Source organism: Pantherophis guttatus, chromosome 1 (assembly GCF_059756535.1).
Source record: "Pantherophis guttatus breed Tessera chromosome 1, ASM5975653v1, whole genome shotgun sequence".
NCBI classification, from domain to species: domain Eukaryota; kingdom Metazoa; phylum Chordata; class Lepidosauria; order Squamata; family Colubridae; genus Pantherophis; species Pantherophis guttatus.
This window is the reverse complement of record NC_142063.1, coordinates 20,352,125-20,378,653: the sequence shown is the minus strand read 5'-3', so window position 1 is coordinate 20,378,653 and position 26,529 is coordinate 20,352,125. Positions and strand designations below refer to the sequence as shown.

Sequence of the window (26,529 nt, the reverse complement as noted above, 5' to 3'; positions counted from 1 at the left end):
AAAGATTAGGTTAATGATATACAAAGTATATCATTGACCTAATCCAACATTAACATCCAATATGTTAATGTTGGATTAACATATTGCTAAAACTCAGCCAGTTATAGGTCATGGTTTGGGAATAGTTTGCCTCTTGCATTCACCTATCCACCCATTTAGAGATTGGGTTTCTCCCCTGTCACTTTTCCATAAAGTGCTCAAGTGGTAACCATAGTTAAATAAATCATGATTTATCACTATATAAATCGCACCACACGCTGATTGTTGTGGCGAATTATAACACAGCTTGCTTGGTTTTAGTCAAGTGTCTTGTTTGAATCAGATTTGTTTTAAGCCCTGTTTTATAATTTATCTGCAAATAGAGACACTTATGACTTGTGTGGCAAACTGTGGTTAATGCAATCCGTACCTTAGCATGCAGAGCGAATCTTGCACATATCATCCTTAACATCCTCTATTCGTTAAGGAAACATGTTCAATCCGGGCAAACTAGTTTCCCCAAGCAGACTGTCTTTCTGCTGCCCTCACCGCCTATTCAGAGTTTAGTTCTTAATTGTAGCCAAACAGCTTACCACTTTCGCACCCTGTCTATTTATTCGTGTAATCCTGAGTAGCCACGGACTTTGTGTCACAGAGACAGCTGTGGGCCCAAAGCCTGCTTTGCTGGAGCTGTTTGGTTACTTCTCCCCTTAAATCCCTCACCGTCCTGTGGTTCCTGGCAACCTGTTAAGTATTCTGTCATCACCGAGCCAAACCTTTGCCACATCAGACTTGAAGAATGTTGGTAAAGACTTACCACCTTGCTTGTTTTTTTTAGTTGTCATTGTTATTAACCTGTCTTCTCACTGTTATTATTATAAATATAAACCACACTCGGAGTACAAGCCCTAACTTGGATTTTGCCTACTCAGAGAGCTCTCCTGGTTCATGATCACTTGGGAACAGGGTGGATAAAAATCAATGATTTTTTTTAAAAAATAAAAAAAAAATCAGATTTTTTTGATTTAAATCGGATTTTTTTGATTTAAATTGGATTTTTTTATTCAAATCAGATTTTTTTGATTTTTATTGAATTTATTTTAATAAAAAAACTTTTGGGGTAAAAATCTATCGTAAGATAGTTTTCTATTTAAGATACATAAATAATTTAGTTTATTCAGCATGAAATGGAGCTTAGTTATGTAGCATGAGGCTGTATATTCTGCAACACTGGGACTATCGGTGAGTCAACAGTGGGTCAAAGGAGTAGCAGAGATGACAGTTGCTCTTTAAAAATTATGATTTAAATCGAGTTGATTTAAATCAAGCCTTTTTACTAGTGATTTAAATCATGATTTAAATCATGATGTAAATCGACTTGATTTAAATCAAATCCACCCTGCCTGGGAACACCTTTTCCCAAGATGGCGCCCTTCAAATACATGAGGGCTGCTAAGAATTCTGGGAGTTGAGGTCCATCTGTCTGTCTGGAGAGCTCCCAGGAGATAAAAAAAAAGTTGTCTTAAACATTGTGGAAAAAACACCATCACAGGGAATTTAGTCAGCTGGGTAGTCCAGTCCCAAGTGGGCAAGGTATACATAGCTACATGTCTATGGAGAGCAAAGTAAATTGGTGCCTTAGTTAAAGAAATCAAACAGCCAAGTACTTATTCCAAAGGCAGGATAAGAATGAGCTCTGGATACCTATGAATAGTGATCATATTATTATTATTATTATTATTGTTTATTGGTTCGATTTATATGCCGCCCTTCTCTGGAGACTCAGGGCGGCTTACAATGTGTTAAGCAATAGCCTTCATACTTTTGTATATACCTGCTTAGTAGGGCTTTCGGGGCCCCCTAAGCGGTGTTCTTTTTTATACAGTCAGCTTATTGCCCCCACAATCCGGGTGCTCATTTTACCTATCTCGGAAGGATGGAAGGCTGAGTCAACCTTGAGCCTGGTGAGATTTGAACTCGCAGTAATTGAAGGCAGCTGGCAGCTAAGTGCTACTTAACAGCACTTTAGTCCGCTGCACCACCAAGGCTCCTTGGTGCAATATTGTTGCATTTGGACACAATAGGAAGTTGGGTTCTAAAGGAAACTGGCTTACCAGGAAAGAATGGACTGCTGGTTACTTTGCAGCCCAGTTGTTTCGGCCAGAGGATGAAGGGTAAAGTAAGCTAGTTAGGAAAAGGAAGCTGATTATTTTATCTAAGCCAAGATCCCTAGCTTTGTACTTCCAAGGGATTGTAAACTAAGGTTAGTGTTTAGTCTACAAATCCTAGCTTCTTTGGAGGCTGCAAATTCCAAGCCTAGTTTTACGTAATAATCTTTTACAAAAAATTGTTTTTATTGAGGAATTTTATACAATAGTAAAAATGTTACAATTTTAAGAAAAAAATATGAATAATGAAAGTGGTGAATAGGAAAAAAGAAAAGAAACAAAGTATAAAGAAGTGGCCTTTGTACACGAATCTTTAAAATAAATTTATCATCTTATTTATTTATTTATTTATTAGTACAATTTATATGCCGCCCTCCTCCGAAGACTCATGGCGGCTTACAATGCACTTATAGCAATAGCCTTCATACTTTTGAATATACCTGCTTATTAGGGCTTTTGGCCCCCCCATAAGCGGTGTTTCTACAAAGTCAGCTTATTGCCCCCGCAATCCGGGTCCTCAATTTACCTACCTCGGAAGGATAGAAGGCTGAGTCAACCTTGAGCCTGGTGAGATTTGAACTCGCACTAATTGCAGGCAGCTGGCAGCTAAGTGCTACATAACAGCACTTAGTCTGCTGCACCACCAAGGCTCTTTTATCTTCTAATAAATCTTCTATCCACTTTCTGTACAGTTACCAAGTTATTCCCTTCTTCTCATATTTTTTCCTTTCCAACCATCAGATCCATCAATCATCAGTTCATTTTTATCATTTTTCACCAAAAAGCCCATAAAGCATTCATTTTGTGGAGTAATTAAACCATATTTGCTGGCGGACATAGCCAACCAGGTGCAGATTGGCTCTGGGTGCTGGATGGAATGTTTTGACAAGTCAGCCCTCCTGTCCCCAATAGCTAGCATTTGGGGGGGGGTTGTTCAAGAATTTAAAATTATCATATAAAATACAGAAGACAATACAGATAATAGAAAGTGGAGAAGGGGAAGGAAGGTGTAAGTACATGAGGAAAGGTGTGTGGGGGGGGCGGGGGAAATCCAGCTTTTTTTAGCGCAATAAATCACGGAATAAAATTACAGCCTCAGCATTTTTACTTTACCAACTTAACAAGTACTAGCTATTTCTGTATCAAATAACTATATTAATCAGCAAAACCCAGCATCGAGGATTCATTTTTATGTGTCTTGCGCACAAAGTCCAGAAGCGGTTTCCAAGTAACAGCTGCCATATTGTGAATATACATTGTGTCCCCGATAGCCATTTTGCAGGAATGCCCACAATGCATTCCTGCAAGTTCAGATGCAAGTTTCCAAAATGCATTCCTGGAAGTTCATCCCAGGAAGGTTGGGGAACACCTGCTCTGGCAGGCAGCTTGTTGTGATAAATCAGGTTCTTCAGAATACCAGTCTGCTGTTGCCAGGCAAGCATGCAGCTTCTCCCAGCTTTTAACACTCTGTATTCAGGAAAAAAATGCTAGATCACCTTAGTAAGACAAGACAATCCAGTGCTTTCTCCTTCATATGTAATTATTTTTAAGAGGTACAAGTAGTTCTCGACTTGCTACTATTACAGGACTATCTGTACTTGAACTCAGCTTTGCTTCTCCTCTTTATCCTTGGGAATATAATTTTGCATGTGAGACAAGTATCCACTACGGAAATCTCTGCTTGTGTATGGTAGAAAATAACCCCTTTCAGTATAGAGGGTTCTCGTTTGCTTTTTTAATGTGCAAAAAAAACCCTATACCACTGCCCGAGTGAAGAGGTAGGAAATCTGTAAGTCAGTGTTTCTCAACCTTGGCCATTTTAAGATGAGTGGACTTCAACTCCCAGAATTCCCCAGCCAGCCGGTGTTGAGAAACACTGCTATAAGTGATTCTAATTCGTGAAAAGTTAGCTGCCAAGGGAGGCAAGGCCGGGTCTGTTGAATTGAGGAACATTGAAGTCTGGACAGTGGTTGACTGATGAGCTCTTGCCGGAGAACATCCTGGCAATCTCCCATCTTTTGCTCCTTGCTGGATTTTTGAACGTAAAGCATTCTCACACAACATTTCCTCCTGTAGGATTACATTTGCCCAAGGTGTGAATCTGGGTTTATTGAAGAACTGCCTGAAGAACCAAGGTAACAAGCTTTTTTTTTAAACTTTTGAAAATGACAAATGTGTATGTGGGTCAGGCGTTGGCAAGTTTTTTTAATAACTATTTTCTGTCTACCTGTGAAGGGTTGGATCCACATATAGATCAATATGATTGGCGGATAAGAAGTTTGGTCTCTTTGTGTTGAAAACTCCCCATATCTAGGAGATATGCAAAGTCGATGAAGGTCCTTAGCCAAAATCTTCTTTTCCCTAGAATAACTGACTGATTCCATCATCCATGGCCACACGGTCCAGGAAGGAAAAATTGTTCATTTCCCAGCATTTCTGTCCGTTCTTCCTGGCCCACGTCCCTCAGATGCCTTCACGAATCTTCGCCTTTGTCTGAAGTTGGACATGATACAGTCTTATTTCCTCAGTTTGTTTCTGTTAGACATACATCAAGGAAGAAGTGGCACAAAAGCTGGTTAAACGTCATTAGCTGACTCATATCTGGTGCAAGTCATATGCTTAAGCAATGCTAAATTTCCAAGATCAGTTTAGATCCTAATATGGGTAGTCCTCGAATTGCAGCTGGTTGCTTAGCAACCGTTCAAAGTTATGACCGACCCCCAAAAGGGGATTTATGACCTGGATTCGAACATCCAACAGTTGGTTTCCCCCCCCCCCCATGGCCATGTGACCAAACTTTGGGCGCCCAGCAATATGTTCACATTTACAGGTATGTCCTGCTGTCACATGACTGCATTTTATGACTGAAAACTGCTATTTCTGGTTTTCAGCAAAACTGTACCTATACCGAGCCATTGGTTTGCTTAACAACTGTGGTGTGATTTGTTTAATGAATGTGGTGATTCGCAAAAATATCATAAAATATGGTGGCTGACCCATATTGCGGCCATCAGGACATATGACCTTACTGAGCAAATTCCATTATGGTCATATGTGAAGGACTACCTGTATCCATAACGCAACAAATGACTGGGCCTTGGTATCAGCCCTCTGATATAAAGCATAAGAAATGCTAAAACGCTCCTGATGTAGGCTATCATTGTAGAATCTTAATAGTCTGACAGGTTTTCCCCTTCTTTCCCTCTTGGACCAAAGAGAATCAAGGTGGAGCAACCTTGAGTTTCTTTCTGACACTTTCCCATATCCTGGGCTAAGCTCATATTTTATTAACAGTTGCTGCATATTTTTATCAAGGCCATATTTATACCTTTTTACACTGGAGTCTCGTGCTTTCCAGGTATGTCCTCTCTTTAGAAAGGATGGTGATGATAAAACCTGCCCTAGTGATAGCTTTGCAACTGGCTGTCCATGGAGATTCTCATAGTTGTCCCAAAGGGGCTTTTCAAAAGGCAACTGGGCTTTCTTGGGATTTTTTTTTCCCCTTGAAGATGTTTCGCTTCACGTCCAAGAAGCTTCTTCAGTTCTTTTGAAAAGCACCTTTGGGACTTTGCAACTAGAGTTGAGGTTTCCAGTGTAGTGCCTGGGGGCATAATAAGCCTTCAGATAACCTCTTTTAATCTCCCTCAGGAACTGTGTCCCAATCTTACATCAAAAATAGAAACTAAAAGTTAAAGAAAGGGAAGTAGGTGTGCTACAAAGATAAACACCATCCCCCAATGTAATCTTTATTTCTAAAGCATGCCTGAGGGCCTCGTGGACTTTGTTAGAAACTCTCAAATTGCTGCCCAAGGTTTTTGCTAAAGAAAAGGACATAGGAGGATTCGGTGTGGAATTTTGTAGCTTCTGTCATCAGCCCAGAAGGTGAGAACTTCTCAAAAGTGTCCACCAGTTCAGAAAGTTTGGCAAACTCATCTCTTCAAAATCTTCTTGTATATCACAAAAGTTTTGTGGGGGGTTTTCCCCTTATATCACAAAGATGCATTGTTCTCCCCCTTTAGAGTTAGTTTCATGGAAGGGTTTGTATCTATTGGAATTCTTACTGAATTTTTGGTGAATTCCTCTGCTGTTACGAATTCTAACAAACTCTACATTCTGCCGTGTGATCACTGGCACTATTAAATTTTATATCAAGGCTCTCAATCAAGAACTATTACCATTGTTGTCTACTATTTTTGTTTTATTTCCTTGTTCAAATAAAAGCAGATTTGAATTTATTCTAGTTAAATTCAGTGGTTCCAGTTCTACATTAGGACCATTCCTACATTAAGCCAGCTCAAAAGTTGCCAAAAGCACATTTTTTAAAAATTTGACTGCATGGTTGCAAAAACCTGATAAAAGAAGAAGAGGTAAAAATGTCTTAAGGTTGGTGGCAGAAAGGATTTCAGGAGGGAATATGGAAGGAAGCTGCAGACATTTAAATTAGCTTCTGCTCCTAGCTGGGATGGTTTCAGGTTTTAACCTGGTTAAGGCCCTGGGATTACTGGTTTCAGATTGCAGTAAAATAAATGATACTCTTCTGCTTCTCTTTCCTTTCACAAGTAGATAAATATATTTAATTAAAATGGGTCTATTGTATCCTTCACAATAGGTATGCTAGAGCAGTTTACACCTTGTAAAAGATACAATAATATAATTAAGTCACTGAAAGTAAATCTCCCTGTTTGCAGGAAGGGGTTTCCTTCTGAATGGATTACACAGCATGCAGTATACATAAAGCAGGGAAGAGAAGATTCATCCAGCAGTGTTATTTCTTTTTCTGCCAGGAACATTTGGCATATGTGGGGCCCTGAAAAGGAATTTAAAGCTCAGCCTCATTTATCTTTTATAAGTATTGTGCTAGGTGCTGCTGAGCCTCCTGTCCCACTGCACAGGTTCACCATCTTATTAAAAAGCAGAAGAAATCATAAGACAAGGAAGTTGAAGAGAAAGGGGGAATTTGAGAAAAAAAAATGAAAGGTAGTGGTTACTGAATGAAGAAGAAATGGAAAGATTAAAAAAATATGCGTAGAAGGAAAAACAAGAAGAATAAATACTGGCAATTTTTCTTTTTCCCAAAAGAACGCCGTTACAGATTGTTTCTATCACTCGTAAACCCAACACAAGTTATTCATTATTATTTTTTTATTATTATTACATCTATTTGCTACCTATCTTGCCATGGGGCTACTCTAGGCATTCACAACCATAAACAACGAAATAAAAAGGACAAACAAAAGTTAAATAATAGAAGTATAAAACAGATAACAAGAAGAAAACACATAGATGTCACTATTTAAAAAAAGACTTCATCTATATTGTGTGTTTTTTTTTTTAGAGAGGCACCTAAAACTCTACAGTTTCCCTTATCTGGCTGTAGTTCTTGTCTAGCATTCTCAGGAATCCTAATTTTCATCGTACTTGAGTAATTTGCTTTTTTTCCCCCCCTTAAACTCTTCCAGAAATGTTGAAAATGGGTCCAGCTCCTCAGCCTCAACCAGTGACCAGACCAGACATCCGTTTGAGGTGAGTTCTTTATGAATAAAGTCTCCATTCAGTGAAACAGGTATAAATAACATTGATAGACAATTAAGAAAAACCCGCCAAAGGTTTACCCAGGATCTTTATGTCTTCCCCCTTTTTCTTGAGAGATTCCAGGTCCAATCCTAAAAGAGCCTCCCGCAGTTGACAAAAAAATGGAGAGTATCTATTAGGGTCAATGGATGGTAATTTTTTTGCCTGCTGACAATTCAGTGCAGTATCTAGAATCCCCTTCAGTTAGACCACTGTTTCTCAATTTTTTTCCCTTTAAGGTCTGTGGACTTCTTCCCAGCATTGCTGGCTGGGGAATTATGGGAGTTGAAGTCTACACATCTTAATCTTGCTAAGATTGGGAAACACTTGAATTAGACCAAGCAAAAAGTCCTCAATTCCCTGGAGCCAAGCTGCTAGGCATAATGAATCATCCATCCGTTGCAGATTGGAAAGGTCTGTTCTTTCAACTCTGGCTCAGGCTCAGGCAGACAGGCTGCTGACTGTAGACCCCACTAGCCCCACAGACACCTCACTTGGCACCCAATCAGATCCCTTCTTTAAATTTCAAGAGTGACACCGAAAGCTCCTACAGAGAAGGAGCCATTAGCATAATATTTATTTCTGTGAATGCCTTTGGGCCTCACTGGCATTCTTAGAAAATAGAAATGGTTAGAGGATCTATCCCAGGGTTTTCGATATTTAGCCACGCAGAAGAAACAGAGGAAGGAAGTTAGGTTGCTAAGGAGAGTTCTAGAGAAGATGGCGGAGAAAAAAATAATTGGTAAATGAATATTTTGTGACCGGCAGCCATTTTCTGAATGGGCCACTTTTCTGCTTTGGCAGCCATTTGATGAGACGGCCTGTGATGATGTGCATCCAAAATTCTGGCAGAAAAGTAGAAAGAGGTACCTGGATCAGACATTTCCATCAACTTCCATAAGCTTCAGATAAGATGAATAATAGTGAAGGACTATGGGAACTTTAATTCCATAGTCGGACGATGTCAGCTTACCCGTCCCTCATCACTGGCAGTCCTGGCTTCTGGCCTATCTCCATAAGTTATCTTCCTCTTTTCTAAGCAGTTTCCTTTTCTCTGGCACTTTCTCTTTCCTTTCTAGAATGTGGATCAGCCCCTCTTCACCCTCCCGCAGGGCTATGGCCAGTTTGCCTTTGGGATAATCGACGACAGTTTTGAGTTCCCAGCCTTTGGGTCCAACACACAAACAGAAGATAACCGCGATGCTGAGAACAGGCGGGAAAGGGAACATCAGTCTCGGCACCGATATGGAGCCAGGCAACCTCGGGCTCGTTTCACCGCACGACGGGCGGCTGGCAGACATGAGGGAGTCCCCACATTAGAAGGGTGAGGACAGTTTGTCCAGCTCCGATGGTCAAGTCACTTCTTTGAATATAGGTATTTTAAAACCATAGAAGTGGATTCCTGGTTACTGGTGGCTGCTGATTCAATTTGGATGTAGGAGGAGAGTAGTTATGGGTGTTGGTGTCTACCAAATTGGTTGGAACTGCGCTGTCCACAAATCGGAAGGGCCACACCAAGTTGTATTTGTACAATTACAGAATTAAGTTGCAGTGCTTCTAGAGTTGAAGAATTGGGCATTACTCATTTCTCCAGCCACCATTTGTGTAGGGGTAAAAGGTCATGTGTCAGGCTGAGAGCAGCACACTGTCTTGATGCTATGAATCTTGCCTGCTTGTATGCTCATTCTGGCTCTGATCTGCATTATCTGCCTTCTCCACCAGGATGATGGCATCTTTAAGAGGGGGCGAATAGTTTCTACCAATTAAAACACACTTGCTGGTTTGCCTTTTTTGCTTGTAAAAAACTATATAAAAAGCAATAAACACTGCGAAGGGGGGAGAGACATCTTCGCACAGAGCAAATGCCTGGACCCTGATTTCTACACATTTGGAGGTCACTAAAGCAGGCCTCTCCAACCTTAGCAACTTTAAGACTTATGGACTTCAACTCCCAGAATTCTTCAGCCAGTGTGAGACTGAGGAATTCTGGGAGCTGGTCCACAAGTCTTAAAGTTGCCAAGGTTGACCCTGCACTGGAGCATGGCCATTGTAGTTAAGAAGGCAGCCAGCGAAGTTCCAACGACCAGCCCCCCCCGTGCGATCACATGATTGCATTTTAGATGCTCGACTACCAGTCCGTATTTGCAGTCATTTGCAATGTCCTGCAGTTATGTAACCACCAGCATTTACTTCCGGTTTCAAGCAAAAAGCATACTTTGCAAACAGTGTTTTGCTTAACAATTGCCAATTCACTTAGTGACCATGATGATTTACTTAATGCAGAAAATGTAAAATTGGGTCAGTCACATGATGACCCACTCAATGACTGGCACAATTTAAAAACCGTAATTCCAGGCTCAGTTACAGTTATAAGTTGAGGATTACCAGTATCCTCTTAAAATTCCACATATTCCATTACTGTTCTGTCCTAGCTACAGACCCCAAAGAAAACAGCACACAAAGTCTGTACAAACCTTAGTTTACTAAATTAAATCAGTCTTTTTCAAACAAAGGCTGTTAATTAACTTTCTTAACAGCCTACAAGAATCCAAAGAATAAATAATCATAATCTTATTATGGTTGGCAGAAAGCCCAGAAGCAATTTGCAGGAAACCGATAAAAGAACTAAGATCAGGATGTGAAGGAGAGTGAACGAAGTTGTTCCCTGCAAATTGCTTCAGTCAGCGTTCCTCCTTAAATAGGCTAAGGGAGTGGCCAATTAGCCCCAAGCCTTAGTCTTGAGGAGACCTCCTCCTGGGGAGCCACTCCTGCCTTTTGGCAGCTCTGCGCGCCCGTGCATCGAGAAGAGGCTCCTCCTCTTCTTCCTCTTCACTTATGGAAGGTTCTGGAGGTTCTGAAGGCCCTGGCTGAATCCCCGCCTCTGGCACCACATCTTCTCCAGCCTCCTCATTGTCTGACTTGAGTGCCAGCTGCACAGGCTGCTGGCGCAGCACCACACCAGCCTCCTCGCTGTCGGAATCAGCTACCAGCTGCACAGGCCGCTGACGGGCCACAACAATCACCAGAAATTGGGAAACCGTGAGCTCATTCAGCAGTTCTCTTCTCCCTGCTCCAGAATGCCTCAACATTTTTCTTTTTTCTCTCCTTTTGGCAGAATTATCCAGCAGCTGGTCAATGGAATTATAGCACCAACCACGATACCAAACCTTGGAGTAGGACCTTGGTGAGTTGGTCAGAGCATGTTCTAGATCAATGTATCTCAACCTTAGCAACTGTAAGAAGAAGTATGGACTTCAACTCCCAGAATTCTGTCTGACTGGGGAATTTGGGAGTCGGGTCCGCACGTCTTTTTTTTTTTTAAAAAATGGAATTCTTAGGCTTATTCTAAGAATCCTCCAAAGTCAATAAACCTTGACCATCTGCCTTATGGCAGTCCAGCCAGTTCCAGTGAAGGCTTAACTTTTCCTCCTGTCCTTTCTTTGTTTTGGTGCTTTCTATTTATAAAGGGGAGTCTTGCATTCAAATCCCATGGACTACGCTTGGGGCGCCAACGGCTTGGATGCCATTATTACTCAGGTACAGCTGGCTGTGTGTAGGGCACATCTCTTCCTTTTGCGGGGCAGGGAAAGGGAGGGGGCAGAATGGTGGCATACGGAGGGTTCAGAGCTTAGGACTCTCACGTCCTCTTCTGTGGGCTCCCACCAAGATGCAGCTTAATTCTAGGAGGCTCAAATTCCATTAGCTAAAGCAGAGGTCTTCAAACCTGGCAGCTTTAAGACTTGTGGACTTCAACTCCCAGAATTCTCCAGCCAGCTATGCTGGCTGGAGAATTCTGGGAGTTGAAGTCCACAAGTCTTAAAGCTGCCAAGTTTGAAGACCTCTGAGGTAAAGGGAAACTCCATGTTAGGGAAGAATCCACCTCAAGACTTGTGCTGGAAGCCAACAGCAGAAGAAGGCTGTAGCCTACAAATCCTGCTTATGTGATTTGTGCAGGCACTGGCCTAAAACCAGGGAGGAAACAGTGTTTACTAATGGGCCTAGCTTAGTCTGTACAGCAAATGTATATAAAAACTGTATAACTATACCACAGTTGTAAACATGACCAAGGTGAGACCCTTCCAAGTATCCATACCTTGCTTAATATCACAGGTGGTCTTTGACTTACAACCATTCCTTTAGTGACTGTTCGAAGCTACAACAGCACTGGAAAAAAAAATGACAATTTTTGGTACTTATGACCATTGCAGCATCCCCGTGGTCACATGATCAAAATCCGGATGCTCGGCAACTGACTCATATTTATGAAGGTTGCAATGTCCCAGGGACAAGGGATCACCTTGTGGGACCTTCTGACAAGCAGTCAATAGGGAAGGCAAATTTATTTAACAACCGTGTTACTACCGTAACAGCTGCAGCGATTCACTTAACAACGGTGGCAAGAAAAGTCGTAAAATGGGAGCACAATTCATTTAACTGTCTCGTTTAGCAACAGACATTTGGGGCTCAATTGTGGTCATAAGTCAAGACTTACCTGCATTATTAATAATCCTATCCTTTGGTTAATATATAATAATTTGGAGGTAACCCTGTACATGTCTCCCATAAAACATTTGGAGTTAGAAAGCAGATGGGAACGGGAGGTTTTAAGCATGTGGGGTTCTTGTTCTGAAAAATGGTTTAAAGCAGTGTTTCTCAGCAACTTTAAGATAGGTGGACTTCATGCCAGCTGGGGAATTCAGGGAGTTGAAATCCACCCATCTTAAAGTTGCCAAGGTTGAGAAACACTGGTTTAAAGAAGCCAAAACTTGGGCTTTGTATGGGGCACTCCGTGGAGTGGATGCGCCTTTGAATGAGGCAGCAGAAGCCTAGCCTGAAAATTGGAGGATCAAGCATCCCTGGCTAGTGCAGGTCCAGGCTCATCTTGTGGAGCTCAGTTGGGTTTTTTTTTTTTTATCATAACTGAGCTTTTAAGTTTGTGACTTCCAAACTGGCTCCTAGCTGCTCTCGCCATCTTTATTGGGTGGGAGGGGAAGTAGCCGCAACAGGCAAGGAGGGTTGCTCTTACACTGCCGTTAACAGGAGGCTGAAAATTTAGCTGACCCTGGTTATCCTGATACCCAGGCCTAAGACAGGGTGGGTGAGTGTGTCTTTTTTTTTTTTTAAGACATGGACTGCTTATACTGGGGTTTCAAATGGGATGCTAAGACATTTTCCCTCAGATGGGCAAGCAGGAGGAAGGACAGCCTGTTAACAAGAATTAATTTTAACCCTGAATTTATTTCAGCAGGCTGTCCTTCTCTGGGCTAGGAAGTTATGAAGGATTCGGCCTGAGGTAATTCTTGGATGAGAGATTCCAGGGAGCTCCAAGCTTGATTTACAGCCACAATCTGGCAGCAGCATTGGGACTGTCTCTCCCTCTTTTGTCACCCTTTCATTTTCTTTCAGCTCCTGAATCAGTTTGAAAACACCGGCCCGCCTCCTGCAGACAAGGAGAAGATTCAGGCCCTTCCAACCATTCATATAACAGAGGAACATGTCGGTAAGGGCTTACTCATTTTTCTGCCTCTCTTCCACCCCCACCCCCCACCCCAGTATATTCAGAAAGACCTGGATCATCTAATCAGAGATTTTCATTTGAATAGCATTATTATTTTTAAAAGATTCTTATTTATTTATTTATTTTATTTTATTTTATTTTATTTTATTTTATTTTATTTTATTTTATTTTATTTTATTTTATTTTATTTTATTTTATTTTATTTTATTTTATTTTATTTTATTTCTATACCGCCCTTCTCCCAAAGGACTCAGGACGGTGTACAGCCTGATTAAAAGCACAAAGACAGACAAAATTTAAAAATAATTAAAATTATTAAATGGTAGGCCCAATTATAAAACCCCAAATTTAAAATCCCATATTTAAAACCAATTAAAATCTTTACATTGATAGCCCAGCCTAGCGGAACAACAAGGTTTTGAGGGCCCAGCGAAATACACGGAGATCAGAGATTTTACGAATTTCTGGGGGCAGTTCACTCCAAAGGGCAGGGGCTCCCACAGAGAAGGCCCTCCCCCTGGTGTCGCCAGCCGACATAATTTGGCCGATGGCACCCTGAGGAGACCCTCTCTGTGGGAGCGAACTGGCCGGTGGGAGGCTACTGGTGGCAGAAGTCGGTCTCGAAGGTATCCAGGTCCAATTCTGCTGTCTTATTGTAGTTTTTGTTGGCCAGCTTTTCTCCTTTTCTTTTGCCCCTTGGTTTATTCTCTGGTTCAGGGTTGGCAGTTTTAATTCCTTCCTGTGGTTGGGAACCAGAGACAGGCAAGGTTTCTTAGGCTTACCCTAGATTAACTTGGAACCGATCTCAGCTTGTTCTTAAAACTACAGAAGTTTGTGGCTTTTGTTCTGTTGCCAAGGATCTACAAAACAATCACTTTTCATTCTCTTTAATCTTCTCCTATTCAGATGGAATGGGGTGGCTGGATAGCATTGAACAGGGGCATATTTCTCAAGCTGAGTGTTGCTTGTTTTGACTACAGTGCTGTATTATGTTTAGCACATGAAGCTGAAGGATCGAAGAAGATCGGTGTCTCTACTTCTGAAAAGAAGTAGAACCATAAATACCTTCAGTGGGTTGAGAGCAATGGACAGGTAGTTCTCCACCTGCCGTACAACCATTTCGTGACCGTTCAAAATTATGACGGCACTTGAAAAAAGTGACTTGTGATAGTTTTTTACACTTAACAACCTTTGCAACATCCCTACGGTCACATGATCAAAATTCGGACACTTGGCAACTGGCATGTATTTATGACTGTTGCTGTGTCTCAGGGTCATGTGATCACTTTCTGCGACCTTCTGACAAACAAAGTCAATGGGGAAGCCAGATTCACTTAACCACCGTGTTGCTAACTTAACAGCTGCAGTGATTCACTTAACAACTGGGGCAAGAAAGGTTGTAAAATGGGGCAAAGCTCACTTAACAACTGTCTTGATTAGCAGTGGAAATTTTGGGCTCAGTTGTGGTCATAAGTGGAGGCCTAGTTGTAGCGTAACAAAAGGAAGTTTAGGGAACCTGGTAGTAAATTCTTAACAGATCCCAATTGCTTCTGCCTTCCTCATCCTCCAGAACACTTGGTTTCTGTGATTTTCCCCTCCATTAACTGCTTTAAATATCCAGGTAGTCCTCGACTTATGACCACAAACGGGACCAGAATATCCATTACCAAGCAAGGGGGTTGTTAAGTGAGTCGCACCTGATTTTTATAACTTTTTTTGTCACAGTAGTCACTGAATCACTGCAGTTATTGAATGAATCACATGGTTGTTAAATGAATCTGGCTTCCTCCATTGCCTTTCCTTTTCAGAATCTGGCTGGGAAGTTTGCAAATGGTGGTCCTGACATACAAATCAGTCATCCGACCTGTGTATAGGGGGCAAAAGACGAATTAAACTGTCTAGTAGCTGGTTCCCTCTGAAGTTCCCTCAGGATGGCTGGCGCTTGCTGCCACTGTTTTATGCGGTCAAGCGAATGATTAGAGGCCTTGGGGCCGAAACAATCTCAACCTATTCTCCAACTTTAAATCAGGGGTCTCCAACCTTTGCAAAGCTGGCTGAGGAATTCTGAGAGCTGAAGTCCACAAGTCTTAAAGTTGCCAAGGTTGGAGACTCCTGATTTAAATGGCTAAGAAGCCTGGCTCGCTGTTGTGGAGTCGGCCACGGAACGCGAGATGCCTACTGGTCCACTTTTGGCAAGCAGAACTGGGGCTGCGGGATGAACCGAACGCCGGGTTAATGCGTCCTATGCCGACGCTCATCAAACCCCAGAAAAGGTGTTGGTTGATATAGCCATCGTAAATACATGCCAGATGCCAAGCGCCCAAATTTTGATAATATGAACGTGGGGATGTCGCAACAGTTATAAATGCAAGGACCTACTCCTTTTTAGTGCCGTTGTAATTTTGAACAGTCAATAAAGAAATGGCTGTAAGTGGAGAACTACCTCTACAGGTATTCCTTGTTTAGCAACCATTCACAACTACAGTGACAATGAAAAAGTAACTTTGCAACCTATTCTTACATTTACATCCTTCCCGTGTCTGTAAAGCAAAAAGGAAAGCTAAAATAAGATCATAAGCACAGTTGCGGTTTCACTTAGCCACTGCTTCACTTAATGAGAAAATTGCTGGTCCCAGTTGTGGTCAGTAAACAAGGACTACCTGTAACGGGGATGAACAACTCAGCTCTAGTTCATTCCTCTCTCTCTCTCTCTTTTTTTTTTTCTTTTCCCAATTGTAGTTTCGGGACTGGAATGTCCCGTCTGTAAGGAAGATTATGAAGTTGGCGAGAGCGTGCGACAATTACCCTGCAATCACCTCTTCCATGATGGCTGCATAGTCCCGTGGCTGGAACAGGTGAGCTGTCAGGGAGAGTCATGGAGGGACTTGAGCAGAGAGCATCCCATGTCCGCTGCTGCTTTGGGGAGGCTGGAGACAATCCACCAGCGGCCCCAATGGGAGCCTTGTTTCCTTTGGCCTGCTGTGATTCAGACATTTTTGAATAGTGACGGAGAATAATAGATGTCTTTGGAGACTGAATAGGGGAAGAGAGGACTTTTAAGCAGGGGTGGGATGCTGGGGGTTCGCAGGGGTTCGGGAGAACCTCTAGCTAAGATTCTGTGCAGTTTGGAGAACCCCCAAATCCCACTCCTGGCTGGCCCCACCTGCCCTGCCCCTCCCAGGAGTCCCTACACAGCCCGTTTTGGATACAGGTAAGTGCAGGGCGCGCATGGAGGCTTGGGGAGGGCAAAAAGCAGGATGATTGGGAAGGCTAGAAATGGGCCCGTTTCTGGCCTCCAGAGGGCCTCCAGAGCCTGGGGAGGCCGTTTTCGCCCTCCCGGAGGTTCGAGAAAAGCCTCCGGAGCCCGGGGAGGGCAAAAACACACACACCACCGTGGTGCAGGAGGCCAACTAGGCTACGCCCACCATGGCCACGCCCAGCCAGCAACCGGACAGAGAACCCCTTGCTAAAATTTTTGAAGCCCAGCCCTGCTTTTAAGATAAGATTTGTTTAGCAAGAGGGGGCAGGGTTTGGTCGGTGACTTATATGCTGTCTTCCTGCCTCATTCTTCAACAATTGACACAAGATCATTGGTTTTTCAGCGGAACAATTGGTTTAGCTTTAAACAAAACCAAGAGAGAGGCATATGCCTTTGATTTTGAATGTTTTAAAAAGCTTCTCTGAAGGTGCAACCTTTCCTCCAGTGAGGCTTCTGCTAGATTCCCTGTTCCCTTAGAAGCCTAACACTTTCTTTTTAAGGGCTTGTTCCTGCAATAAAACGTGCGTGTCCCCCCCCCCTTTTTTTTTTTTTTTTTTTAGTGAAAATCCTTTCTGGAAAACAATATGCAGCCCTTGAAAGTCATTTTTAAAATCCAATAATTCCCAAAGCTTGTAATTGAAAAGTCAGTCTCAAGGCCAGGCATTAACAGCTTACAGCATGCAAGATAAATCAGTCTCAGTTAAGTCCATTTAAAACTGATGAGTTTTTGATCATCTTTTTGAAGATCGGGATTTGGGGGGGGGGGAACAGATCCCTTGTCACAGAGTTATACTGGAATTAGTGTCGAATTAGAATTAGGGAGTTAGAGACTATTTCATCAAACTGTCAGTAGCGTAGTCCCCCCCCCACACACACACAGATGGCTCTTCAGCCTCCGTTAAATGCCTCCAGCAATTTCGAGAGGCGGTTTTGTTCTGTTGGCAGTTTTGCTCTGCGGGGTTCACTAATCCCACTCTGCAGTTGTATGACAAACCAAACAATATTTTCCTTTGATTGCACTGCGAGTTTGCTCAGGATAGCCTAGTCCAGGTTCCCACACAATTTGGGAAAAGACACTGTTTTTTTTTTAAAGGAGTCGTAGACGGGGGACCACATTTGCTCCTGTAGATGCTCTGAAGCAGGGGTCTCCAAACCTTGGCAGCTTTAAGACTTGTGGACTTCAACTCCCAGAATTCCTCAGCCAGCAAAGTTTAAAGTTTAAAGTCTTAAAGTTGCCAAGGTTGGAGACCCCTGCTCTGAAGCACATCTGCCTTTGAAGTGTTGCATTGCCCTGTCGAGCCCACATTTTCTTAATTTTTATCAAATGTGCTTTCCTTTTATTTTTCCCTCCCAGGAATACCATCTGCATAGGCCCTGTGTTTATTTCCAGCGTCTCAGCTTTTCCCTCTCCATCACCCATTTTTATTTTTTCTCCCCCGAAATTCTTAACTGTTGAAGGACCCATTCAAAGTAGACTCTGACTCAATGACAAACTCCCATCAATGGAAATACAGTGGTATCTCGGTACTCGGTGTGAACTGATTCTGAGAGGTGCGATGAGTCCTAAACAAACCACATGACTTGCCACCTAACCCATTGTTTCAGCCAGGAAGAACTTTCTGTCTGTGCCTTTTCCTATGTCAGTGACCTTCCCAGCATGGCCAACTTCCTGTCCGCCCTCTGTGGCCATCCCCCTCATTTTGCAGTGACTTTCCCACCATGACCTACTTCCTGTCCGCCTGTTCTGCCCCAGCTATGGACCCCAAAGAACACAGCACACACAAAGTTTGTACAAAACTTAATTTACTAAAATAACTCAGTCTTTTTCAAAACAAAGGCTGTTAATAAACTTTCTTAACAGCCTACAAGAAACCAAAGATAAAGTAATCTTACTAAGGTTGACAGAAAGCCCAGAAGCAATTTGCAGAGAATCCAGACGTGAAGTAGAGTGAACTAAAGTTGTTCCCTACAAATTGCTTCAGTCAGTGTTCCTCCTTAAATAGGCTAAGGGAGTGGCCAATTAGCCCCAAGCCTTATTCTCGAGGAGACCTCCTCCTGAGGAGCCACTCCTGCCTTTTGGCCGCTCTGCGCGCCCGTGCATCGAGAAGAGGCTCCTCCTCTTCGTCCTCTTCACTTAAAGGAGCTTCTGGAGGTTCTGAAGGCCCTGGCTGAATCCCTGCCTCTGGCACCACATCTTCTCCAGCCTCCTCATTGTCTGACTCGAGTGCCAGCTGCACAGGCTACTGGCGCAACACCACACCAGCCTCCTCATTGTCAGAATCAGCTACAATCCACACAGGCCTCTGAGGGGCCACAACACCGCCCTCTGTGGCTATCCCCCTCATTTTGCAGTGACTTTCCCAGTATGACCTACTTCCTGTCTGCACTCTGTGGCCATCCCCCTCATTTTGCAGTGGCCTTCCCAGCATGGCCAACTTCCTGTCTGTTCTCCACAGCCGCCCCTCTCTTCCTGTAGCTGCGTACCGAGTACTAAACAAACACCAAGTACTGGGACAAGATTTTCACATCAAAATGCATCCAGTACCAAATTTGATGAGTTTTGAAGCAATCGAGTACCGAGGTACCACTGTACTGTGATCCAGGGCCCTGTGTGGCGTGTTGGATAAAAGGGACACTATAGAAGAGGGCAGTGCAATGCACTAGAATTAATTCCAAAGGTGGGCAGAGGCAGGAAGACAGTGCTTGTCTGCCTGTGCTATGTTTGTCCTTAAGAGCTCCAAGGCCTTTTTCTGAATTTAGAGTAGTCTTTGACTTGACGGCCACAATAAGATTCAGAGAATTCATCATTCACCCCTGCTGTTGTTAAGTAAGCTGACCACAGCCAATTTTACAACCTCTTTTGCTGCGGTCATTAAGCAAATCACTGCAGTTGTTTAAGCAAGGCATTGCAAGACTACAACTGGCAACCTTTCCTGCCAATTTCCCCCTTGATTTGCTTCTTGGAAGCTGGCTGGTCAGGTTGCAAAAGGGAATCACGTGGCCACGGGGATGCTTTAACCGTTGTAAGTGCAAGGACCAGTTGGAAGTCATCTTTTTAGCACTGTTCACTAAACGAATGGCCGTAAGTTGGGGAGTGCCTGTATTTAAGCACCGAGACATGGGCCAAATACCTGTTTTCTAACATTTTTGCTCTCTATATCTCTCTCTCTCTCTCTTTCTTTTTTTTTTGTCTCCACCCGCTTCCCCAGCATGACACCTGCCCAGTGTGTCGGAAAAGTTTAAGCGGGCAGAACACAGCCACAAATCCACCTGGACTCTCCGCAATGAATTTTGCTTCCTCCTCGTCATCTTCCTCCTCCTCTTCTTCCTCCAGTTCACCAAGTAACGAAAACTCCGCAAACAACTCATGAATCTTTAAAAAAACAAGCAAAAAAAAAAATGTCGCCACTCTCATGCTCTTTTTCTAATGTCATAGCCCTTCCATGCTTCTCCCCACCACCACCACCAGGGGGAAATCTGTGGGGTGGGGAAACGTCCAGTACAGAGCCGTGGGGAGGGCTGGGAATGGGAATCTCCACACACTTCCCCTCAACCATCATAACTTCAAGACCCTCTTGACTTCCTGCTCTCTTCCCTCCTGCCCCCCCCAACCTCCCACGTCCCGCCCCAATGTTTGGTGTTCAATCTTGCATTCTCTCAAGGGACAATGCGGGGCGGGGTGGGGGAAGAACCTCCTCTCTCAACTCTGCTGCTGTGCGGACTCTTAAAACCGGCCCAGCCGCGCCGTGTGACGAGTGGCAGGGAGTCGGAACGCGAACAAGCACTGGATTTTAAGGGAGATCAGAGTTCCAAAGGGGGCGTTCTAAAATGGATTGTCTATCCCTTTCTCTCTATTATTATTATTTTTTTAAATATAATTTTGACGATGTTTTTTTTTTTTTCGTTTTTGTTTTTTGCCCCACTGCCCCGTCCTGCCATCAGCTCTCTTTTAAGAACTGATGATACCGACCTTCGAAAGTAGAAATGTAATAGAGATCCTTCTTTCCTTCCCCTCTTTTTCCCTCTGTGGATTTTCTGCTGCTGGAGGAGCTGGTGAGGCTCTTTCCTTTAGGCACCAGCAACGAAGGGGGAGCGGGGAGGAAGAAGAGGAAGAGCGGGAAGCGAATTTAACAATCAGAGCTACTTCCCGACTCTGCACAGTTCCTCCCTCCTTCCCTCGCCCCCCGCCCACCCTCCCCTGTTACTAACACCGCCCTTTTTGACAAGTCGATACCGAGAAAGGGGTTTTTATAATTTTAAATTATTACTGCTGTTAAATAAATGGACATTTCAGCTCTAGCCTGTGATGCATCTGGGTTTGTGCCTTCAGGAGAAGATGAGATGAAGCAAAAAAAGGCGCTTGTTTGATGGAATACCTGAGGGTGGGGGGAGCTCTAAAAAAAAAAAAGAGTGGGAAGCAACTAGGGTTCAACTGAGATGTTGAAAGAAATCTTGGAAGAAGTAAGCAGCGGCCAATTCATTTCCTAGTTCTTTTTGAGAAATCAGCATTTTCCTGTCTGTGAAGTTCGGAGCTTCACCTTCCCCCAAAGGGGTAAATGCAGTGGTGGGATTCAGCCGGTTCGCACCACTTCGGGAGAACCGGTTGTTAACTTTCTGAACAGTTTGGTGAACTGATTGTTGGAAGAAATCATTAGGGCAGAGAACCAGTTATTAAATTATTTGAATCCCACTACTGGGTAAATGCAAATGAAAAGTCCCATCTCCTCAAGGGTTGGCGATTTTACCCAGGTTTTGCCCTTGTGTCTGAAGCCATTCCGTACAGGTGGTCCTTGCCTTACGACCGCAATCGAACCCAAATGTTTTTGTTGCTAAGCAAGGCAGTTGTTAAGTCAGCGTTGCCCCATTTTACAACCTTTCTTGCCACTTGTTAACGTGAATCACTGCGCTGGCTAAGTTAGTAACATGGGGGTTAAGTGAACCCGGCTTTGACTTCGCTTGTCGGAAAGTCGCAAAAGGGGATCGCATGACACCCGGGATACTGCAACCATCCTAAATACGAGCCAGTTGCCACGCATCTGAATTTTGATCACATGACTGGAGGACGCTGCGGCGGTTGCAAAATGTGAAAAACGATCATAAGTCATCTTTTTTCAGGGCCGTTGTGACTTTGAACGGTATGGCTGTAAGTCGAGGACTACCTGTACAAATTTGATGGGTGCTGCTGTGGTTGTCTGTTCCCCACCTCTTTGTCTCCGTTTGGGTTGTTTCAAGCTATGCCTGTTTAAAAAGTGGGCTTGTATCTTGTAAAGGCCCGCCTTGCTAGCAAAGCACCCACCAATCAGCGCTGGTTATCCGAGGGCGCCGCTGGACCGCAGCAGCGTTAAGGGAGAAGGTGGACAAGCTGAGAGGAACGGTAAGCAGAGTCCAACCTATTGGTTCAGGCCACAGTTTTTCTACCCTTGTGCAGAAGGCTTTTGGGGGCGAGTCCACAATCCCGTCTTCAACTTAATAGATAGAAAATGGGAAATAGCTCCTCCTCTATTTTTGCAATCTCCTCCCGCCCCCAGCCCTGCCCAGATCATTAACAGCAACCATTAAAGGTGTTTTATGATTGGTCCCCTGTCCAATCATGCTTGACTCTAGGGGACAGTGCTCAACTCCTGTTTCCTAGCCAAGGAGCCAGCGTTGTCTGAAGATGCTGCCGTGGTCATGTGGCCGGCATTACTCTACGCTGTTACCTTCCCGCCAAAATGGTACCTGTTTATCTACTTGCATTGGCATGTCTTCAAAATTGCTAGGTTGGCAGGACAGCCATTGCTGTGGCAACAACGGGAGCTCAACTTGTCACGCAATGCTTGGGTTTCAAACCGTTAACCTGGTCGGCAAGCCCAGCGTCTTAACCACTAGGCCACCATATCCGCTTAACCAGCAACAGATTTAATTAGAAACCAGATCTTTGCACAGAGCTTCCACGGGCCTTTCTACCCCCCTCCCTGCAAGCCCAATCAAGAATTAAAAAATGTAGGCCCTTTCCACTCTGAACAGTGATGCTTTGACAGCAGTCTGGGGCTGTAAAAAAGGGTCCTGGCCCCGATGGGAAGACAAAAGGTCTGGTGTGAGAAAATCTGTAGTAGCCCAAACTGTTGGGTCTAGGACAGGTGTTTAGAATTGATAGCAAAAAAAAAAAAACGGGGGGGGGGAGAGTAATTTTTCTTTGCTTTGAAGAACAATTTTAAGTTAAAGGAAGGTTTACCACTCTCAAATAAAATAGGTTTTTCCAGTCGTCCCAGAGGCCCCCCTTTTGACACAGGCAGGTTTTATGGCTGCAAAGGCCCCCCCATCCTTGGCGGGATGCTTTTTGCATGGCAACCAGTAGGTGGCAGCAAGGATCCATAGTTCCATTGCCATTTCCCTTTAATCTCCTTTAGCAATTACAGAATTAATTCAATAAGGTAGAGGGCCCCTGTTTTATTTATTTATTTATTAGTCCTTTTTTTTTTTAATTTGATTTATATGCCGCCCTTCTCCGGAGACTCAGGGCAGCTTACAATGCGTTAAGCAATAGCCTTCATACTTTCGTATATTTATACAAAGTCAGTTTATTGCCCCCACAAACTGGGTCCTCAATTTACCTACCTTAGAAAGGATGGAAGGCTGAGTCAACCTTGAGCCTGGTGAGATTCGAACTTACAGTAATTGAAGACATTTATATGTCTCCGGGTGGCTTACAATGCATTATAGCAATAGCCTGCATACTTTTTTGTATATAACTGCTTATTAGGGCAGCAGTGTTGTTCTATACAAAGTTAGTTTATTGCCCCCATAATCCAGGTCCTCAGGATTTTCAGGATTTAGCCATCCAGTGGGGGAATATGTAGTTGGGGCTTCTCCAAGGAGAAAGGAGATGGATGTGGTGTTCTTAAGGGTAGTTTCTGGGTCTAGAATTGGGCTGGTAAGCAATTTGCTCTTAAAATCTTTCATAAGGGCTATTTGGAGGTATCTTGTGGCCATTTTCTAACAATTGGAGATGTGAAGCTAGTTCCAGCCTCTTTCAGAAAAGTTGTTGATGGTCAGTCATTGAAAAAGCAAGCAAATGATCCGTACAATCTATTCAGTCTATTCCACTCTTAGCATTTGTTCCATCCCACGAATTTAAAATGCTAAACTTCCCCTATTACATCTATGGAGATTCTCAAGTCATCCAGGTCATGGTTGTCCCAAAGGTGCTTTTTTTTTTTTCAAGAGGCAACTGGACTTTTTGGTTTTTCTTTGAAGATGTTTTGCTTCTCATCCAAGCAGCTTCTTCAGCTCTGACTGGATGATGGGGAATGGAAGTCGTTTAAGCCAGTCTTTAAGGCCACCTGGAGGTTTATCTGTGTCCTTGGGGCCACCTGAGTGGTGCAAAGGGCTACGATATCATCTGTCTCCAGTCTACAACACAGTCCTTTCAACAGTTCCAAGAAGGCTCCACACCCATTTACACTACTCAGGTGACCCTGAGGACACATAAACCTCCAGGTGGCCTTAACAACTCACTAAAAGACTACAAATGACCAGGTATCTGCAAGGAATATAAATCCTTCCATTCCCCCCCATCCAGTCAGAGCTGAAGAAGCTTCTTGGATGGGAAGCAAAATGTCTTCAAAGAAAAACCAGAAAGTCCAATTGCCCCTTGAAAAAGCACCTTTGGCTTCTCCTATTACATGAATCGGTATATCAGATCTGGGATAGGCACTCCAGTATCTTCCCCTTCTTTGGGGTTACAACTCAATCTCACCAAGGCCAATATTCTGGGATTATGGCAATTGTGAATCAACATTGTGGAATAATTAAGGTGTTGGGTTGGATCAAGTCTACGTTTGCCAGGAAACTTCATTGGATGAAGTTGGCTAGTTGCTGTCTCTCAGTTCAGTGTATCTTACAGGGTGGTGATTGGGCGGTAGACATCTTTTGAGATGTGTGGATATATAGGCTGGAAAATTCTGGGAACTTGAAGTCTACCCATTTTGAAGATGCCAAGATGGGAAAGGTTAACATAGAGAGAGAAATGCTATGTCCCACACTTTGAGATCTTGGAGGAAATGTTGAGAATAAATTTAAAGAATATATAATTAAGAATTTGAAATATCCACAGGATAGTTATTTGACTATCACTGGTCCTGGTGGTCAATGTTCATCAATTGCTCAAACCATGTATCACCAAGGTTTAATTGAGCATGGATTAAGGGAGGGTTCCCTTGTTGGTAATGTGACTACTGTACTTGGGCAGCGATTACAGGGCAGGAGTGGCCAGTAAACCAGGAGACTGTTGAGTTTCAGAAGTGCTGTTAAGTGGATATCCAGATCTAAGAGCTTGTTGGGCTCTAGAAATCAGATGGGGACTGCTGATATAATATTAATCGCCCTGTTGCATAGGGGCCACATTTGATACTTTGACAGGGTTGGTGGTGGAATGCGTCAGATGTAATGATGTTAGGGGATTTCAAATTCCTTTCTGAGGCATAGAATCAGAGGTGCCTTGAAAGTTCATGGCTGGAAGGGCAATAAAAACTCATTTAACAACTATCTTGCTTAACAATGGAAGTGTTGGGCTCAGTTGTGGTTGTAAATCAAGGACTACCTGTGTTATCTAGAAAGAGTTTGAACCAAGGAAGTGGAGAGGGTCTCCAGATTGTGAACTTAGCCATATGTATATTAGGTTCATGTCCTTCCAAGGCTGGTTAAAACTGCAGGAAAATGATGGGTGGTTACCCCTGTTTAAGGTACATTGGATTTGACTGTACTGGATAATTTCTATCCAGCTTTCAGTTTTCTCTCTTTGGGGAAGGTTGTAGAGAAGATGAGGAAATGGATCATTCAAACCCTTTTCAATCAGGATTCAGATCTCAGCATCGTATGAGCCTCAGTGGCACAGTGGTTAGAGTGCAGTACTGCAGGCCACTTCTGCTGACTACCAGCTGCCTGCAATTTGGCAGTTCAAATCCCACCAGGCTCAAGGTTGACTCAGCCTTCCGTCCTTCTGAGGTGGGTAAAATGAGGACCCAGCTTGTTGGGGGCGATATGCTGACTCTGTAAACCGCTTAGAGAGGGCTGTAAAGCACTGTGAAGCGGTATATAAGTCTAAGTGCTATTGCAGTTGCTATAGTAGCGTTTTTCAAAGTTGGCAATTTTAAGAGCTGTGGACGTAAACTCCCAGAATTCCTCAGCCGGCATGAAATCCGTGCATCTTAAAAGTTGCCATGGTTGAAAAACTACTGCTTTAACATAACCACCTCCCGGTGCAATTCATAATCTCCAAAGGTTTTAATTTTGCAGTCAGCCAGTTGGAAGATTCTTTCGTAATTATTTTATTTATTTTACTTTATTTGCTACCTTAATTTTTTTACAAAATAACTCATGGCAAGTGAACATATCCAACACACCTTCCTCCTGTTTTCCCCACAATAGGTGAGTTTGGTTGAGAGAGAGTGATTGGCTCAAGGTCACCCAGCTGACTTTCATGGTTAACGTGAGACTAGAACTCAACAATCTCCCAGTTTCTAGCTCAGTACCTTAATCACTATACCAAACTAACTTCCTTATTCTTCACCCCTTAATTACCTTATTCTTCACCCCTTTCTGAACACACCACACCCCCTCCCCGACCAATGGAATATCTTGGCAATCTTCAGCAATCTTCTGCTCCTCCCTAACAACACTTCTATTCAGTAGAAATTAGCCATCTCCAGATTTTTCTGTTCATCAGAATCCCTCTTAAGATTTGCTTTAGACTGAGCAATGAATCCTCTTTTAGGAATCTGGATAGGGATCTGATAGGCTGGAAGGAAGCTGGGAAACTAAGAACTGTGCAGAATGGGGGAGTTGGAGAGGGAGAAGATTTCTGGACTGTGGCCCTACTGGTTCTGTCTGTGGGGCAGAAGGAGAGGCTATAGGTTTGGTGTTTTAAACAGTTGGGCACAACCACCTCTATTTTCTTTGCCCTTAATTGGTCTATGTGTATGTCTGATCTTTACAGATTGTAAATTGCAGATGTCAGGATAAATGGGTCACAAATTGCTTAAACAACCTTCCTC

At 43.3% G+C, this 26,529-nt stretch overlaps 1 protein-coding gene across 2 annotated transcripts in view; it reads left to right on the top strand.

The window, feature by feature from the left end:
* RNF126 (ring finger protein 126) overlaps nt 1-20,794 on the top strand; it is a 29,546-nt gene extending 8,752 nt beyond the window's left edge. For both annotated transcript variants that reach the window (XM_034437661.3, XM_087894252.1), the window contains 8 exons: nt 4,224-4,282; nt 7,607-7,670; nt 8,798-9,042; nt 10,834-10,902; nt 11,186-11,255; nt 13,125-13,218; nt 15,976-16,091; nt 19,705-20,794. In XM_034437661.3, coding sequence (XP_034293552.1) covers nt 4,224-4,282; nt 7,607-7,670; nt 8,798-9,042; nt 10,834-10,902; nt 11,186-11,255; nt 13,125-13,218; nt 15,976-16,091; nt 19,705-19,866 — 879 coding nt within the window. In that variant the 3' untranslated portion in view covers nt 19,867-20,794. The remainder of the gene's footprint in view (nt 1-4,223; nt 4,283-7,606; nt 7,671-8,797; nt 9,043-10,833; nt 10,903-11,185; nt 11,256-13,124; nt 13,219-15,975; nt 16,092-19,704) is intronic.
* Nucleotides 20,795-26,529: the final 5,735 nt, after the last annotated feature.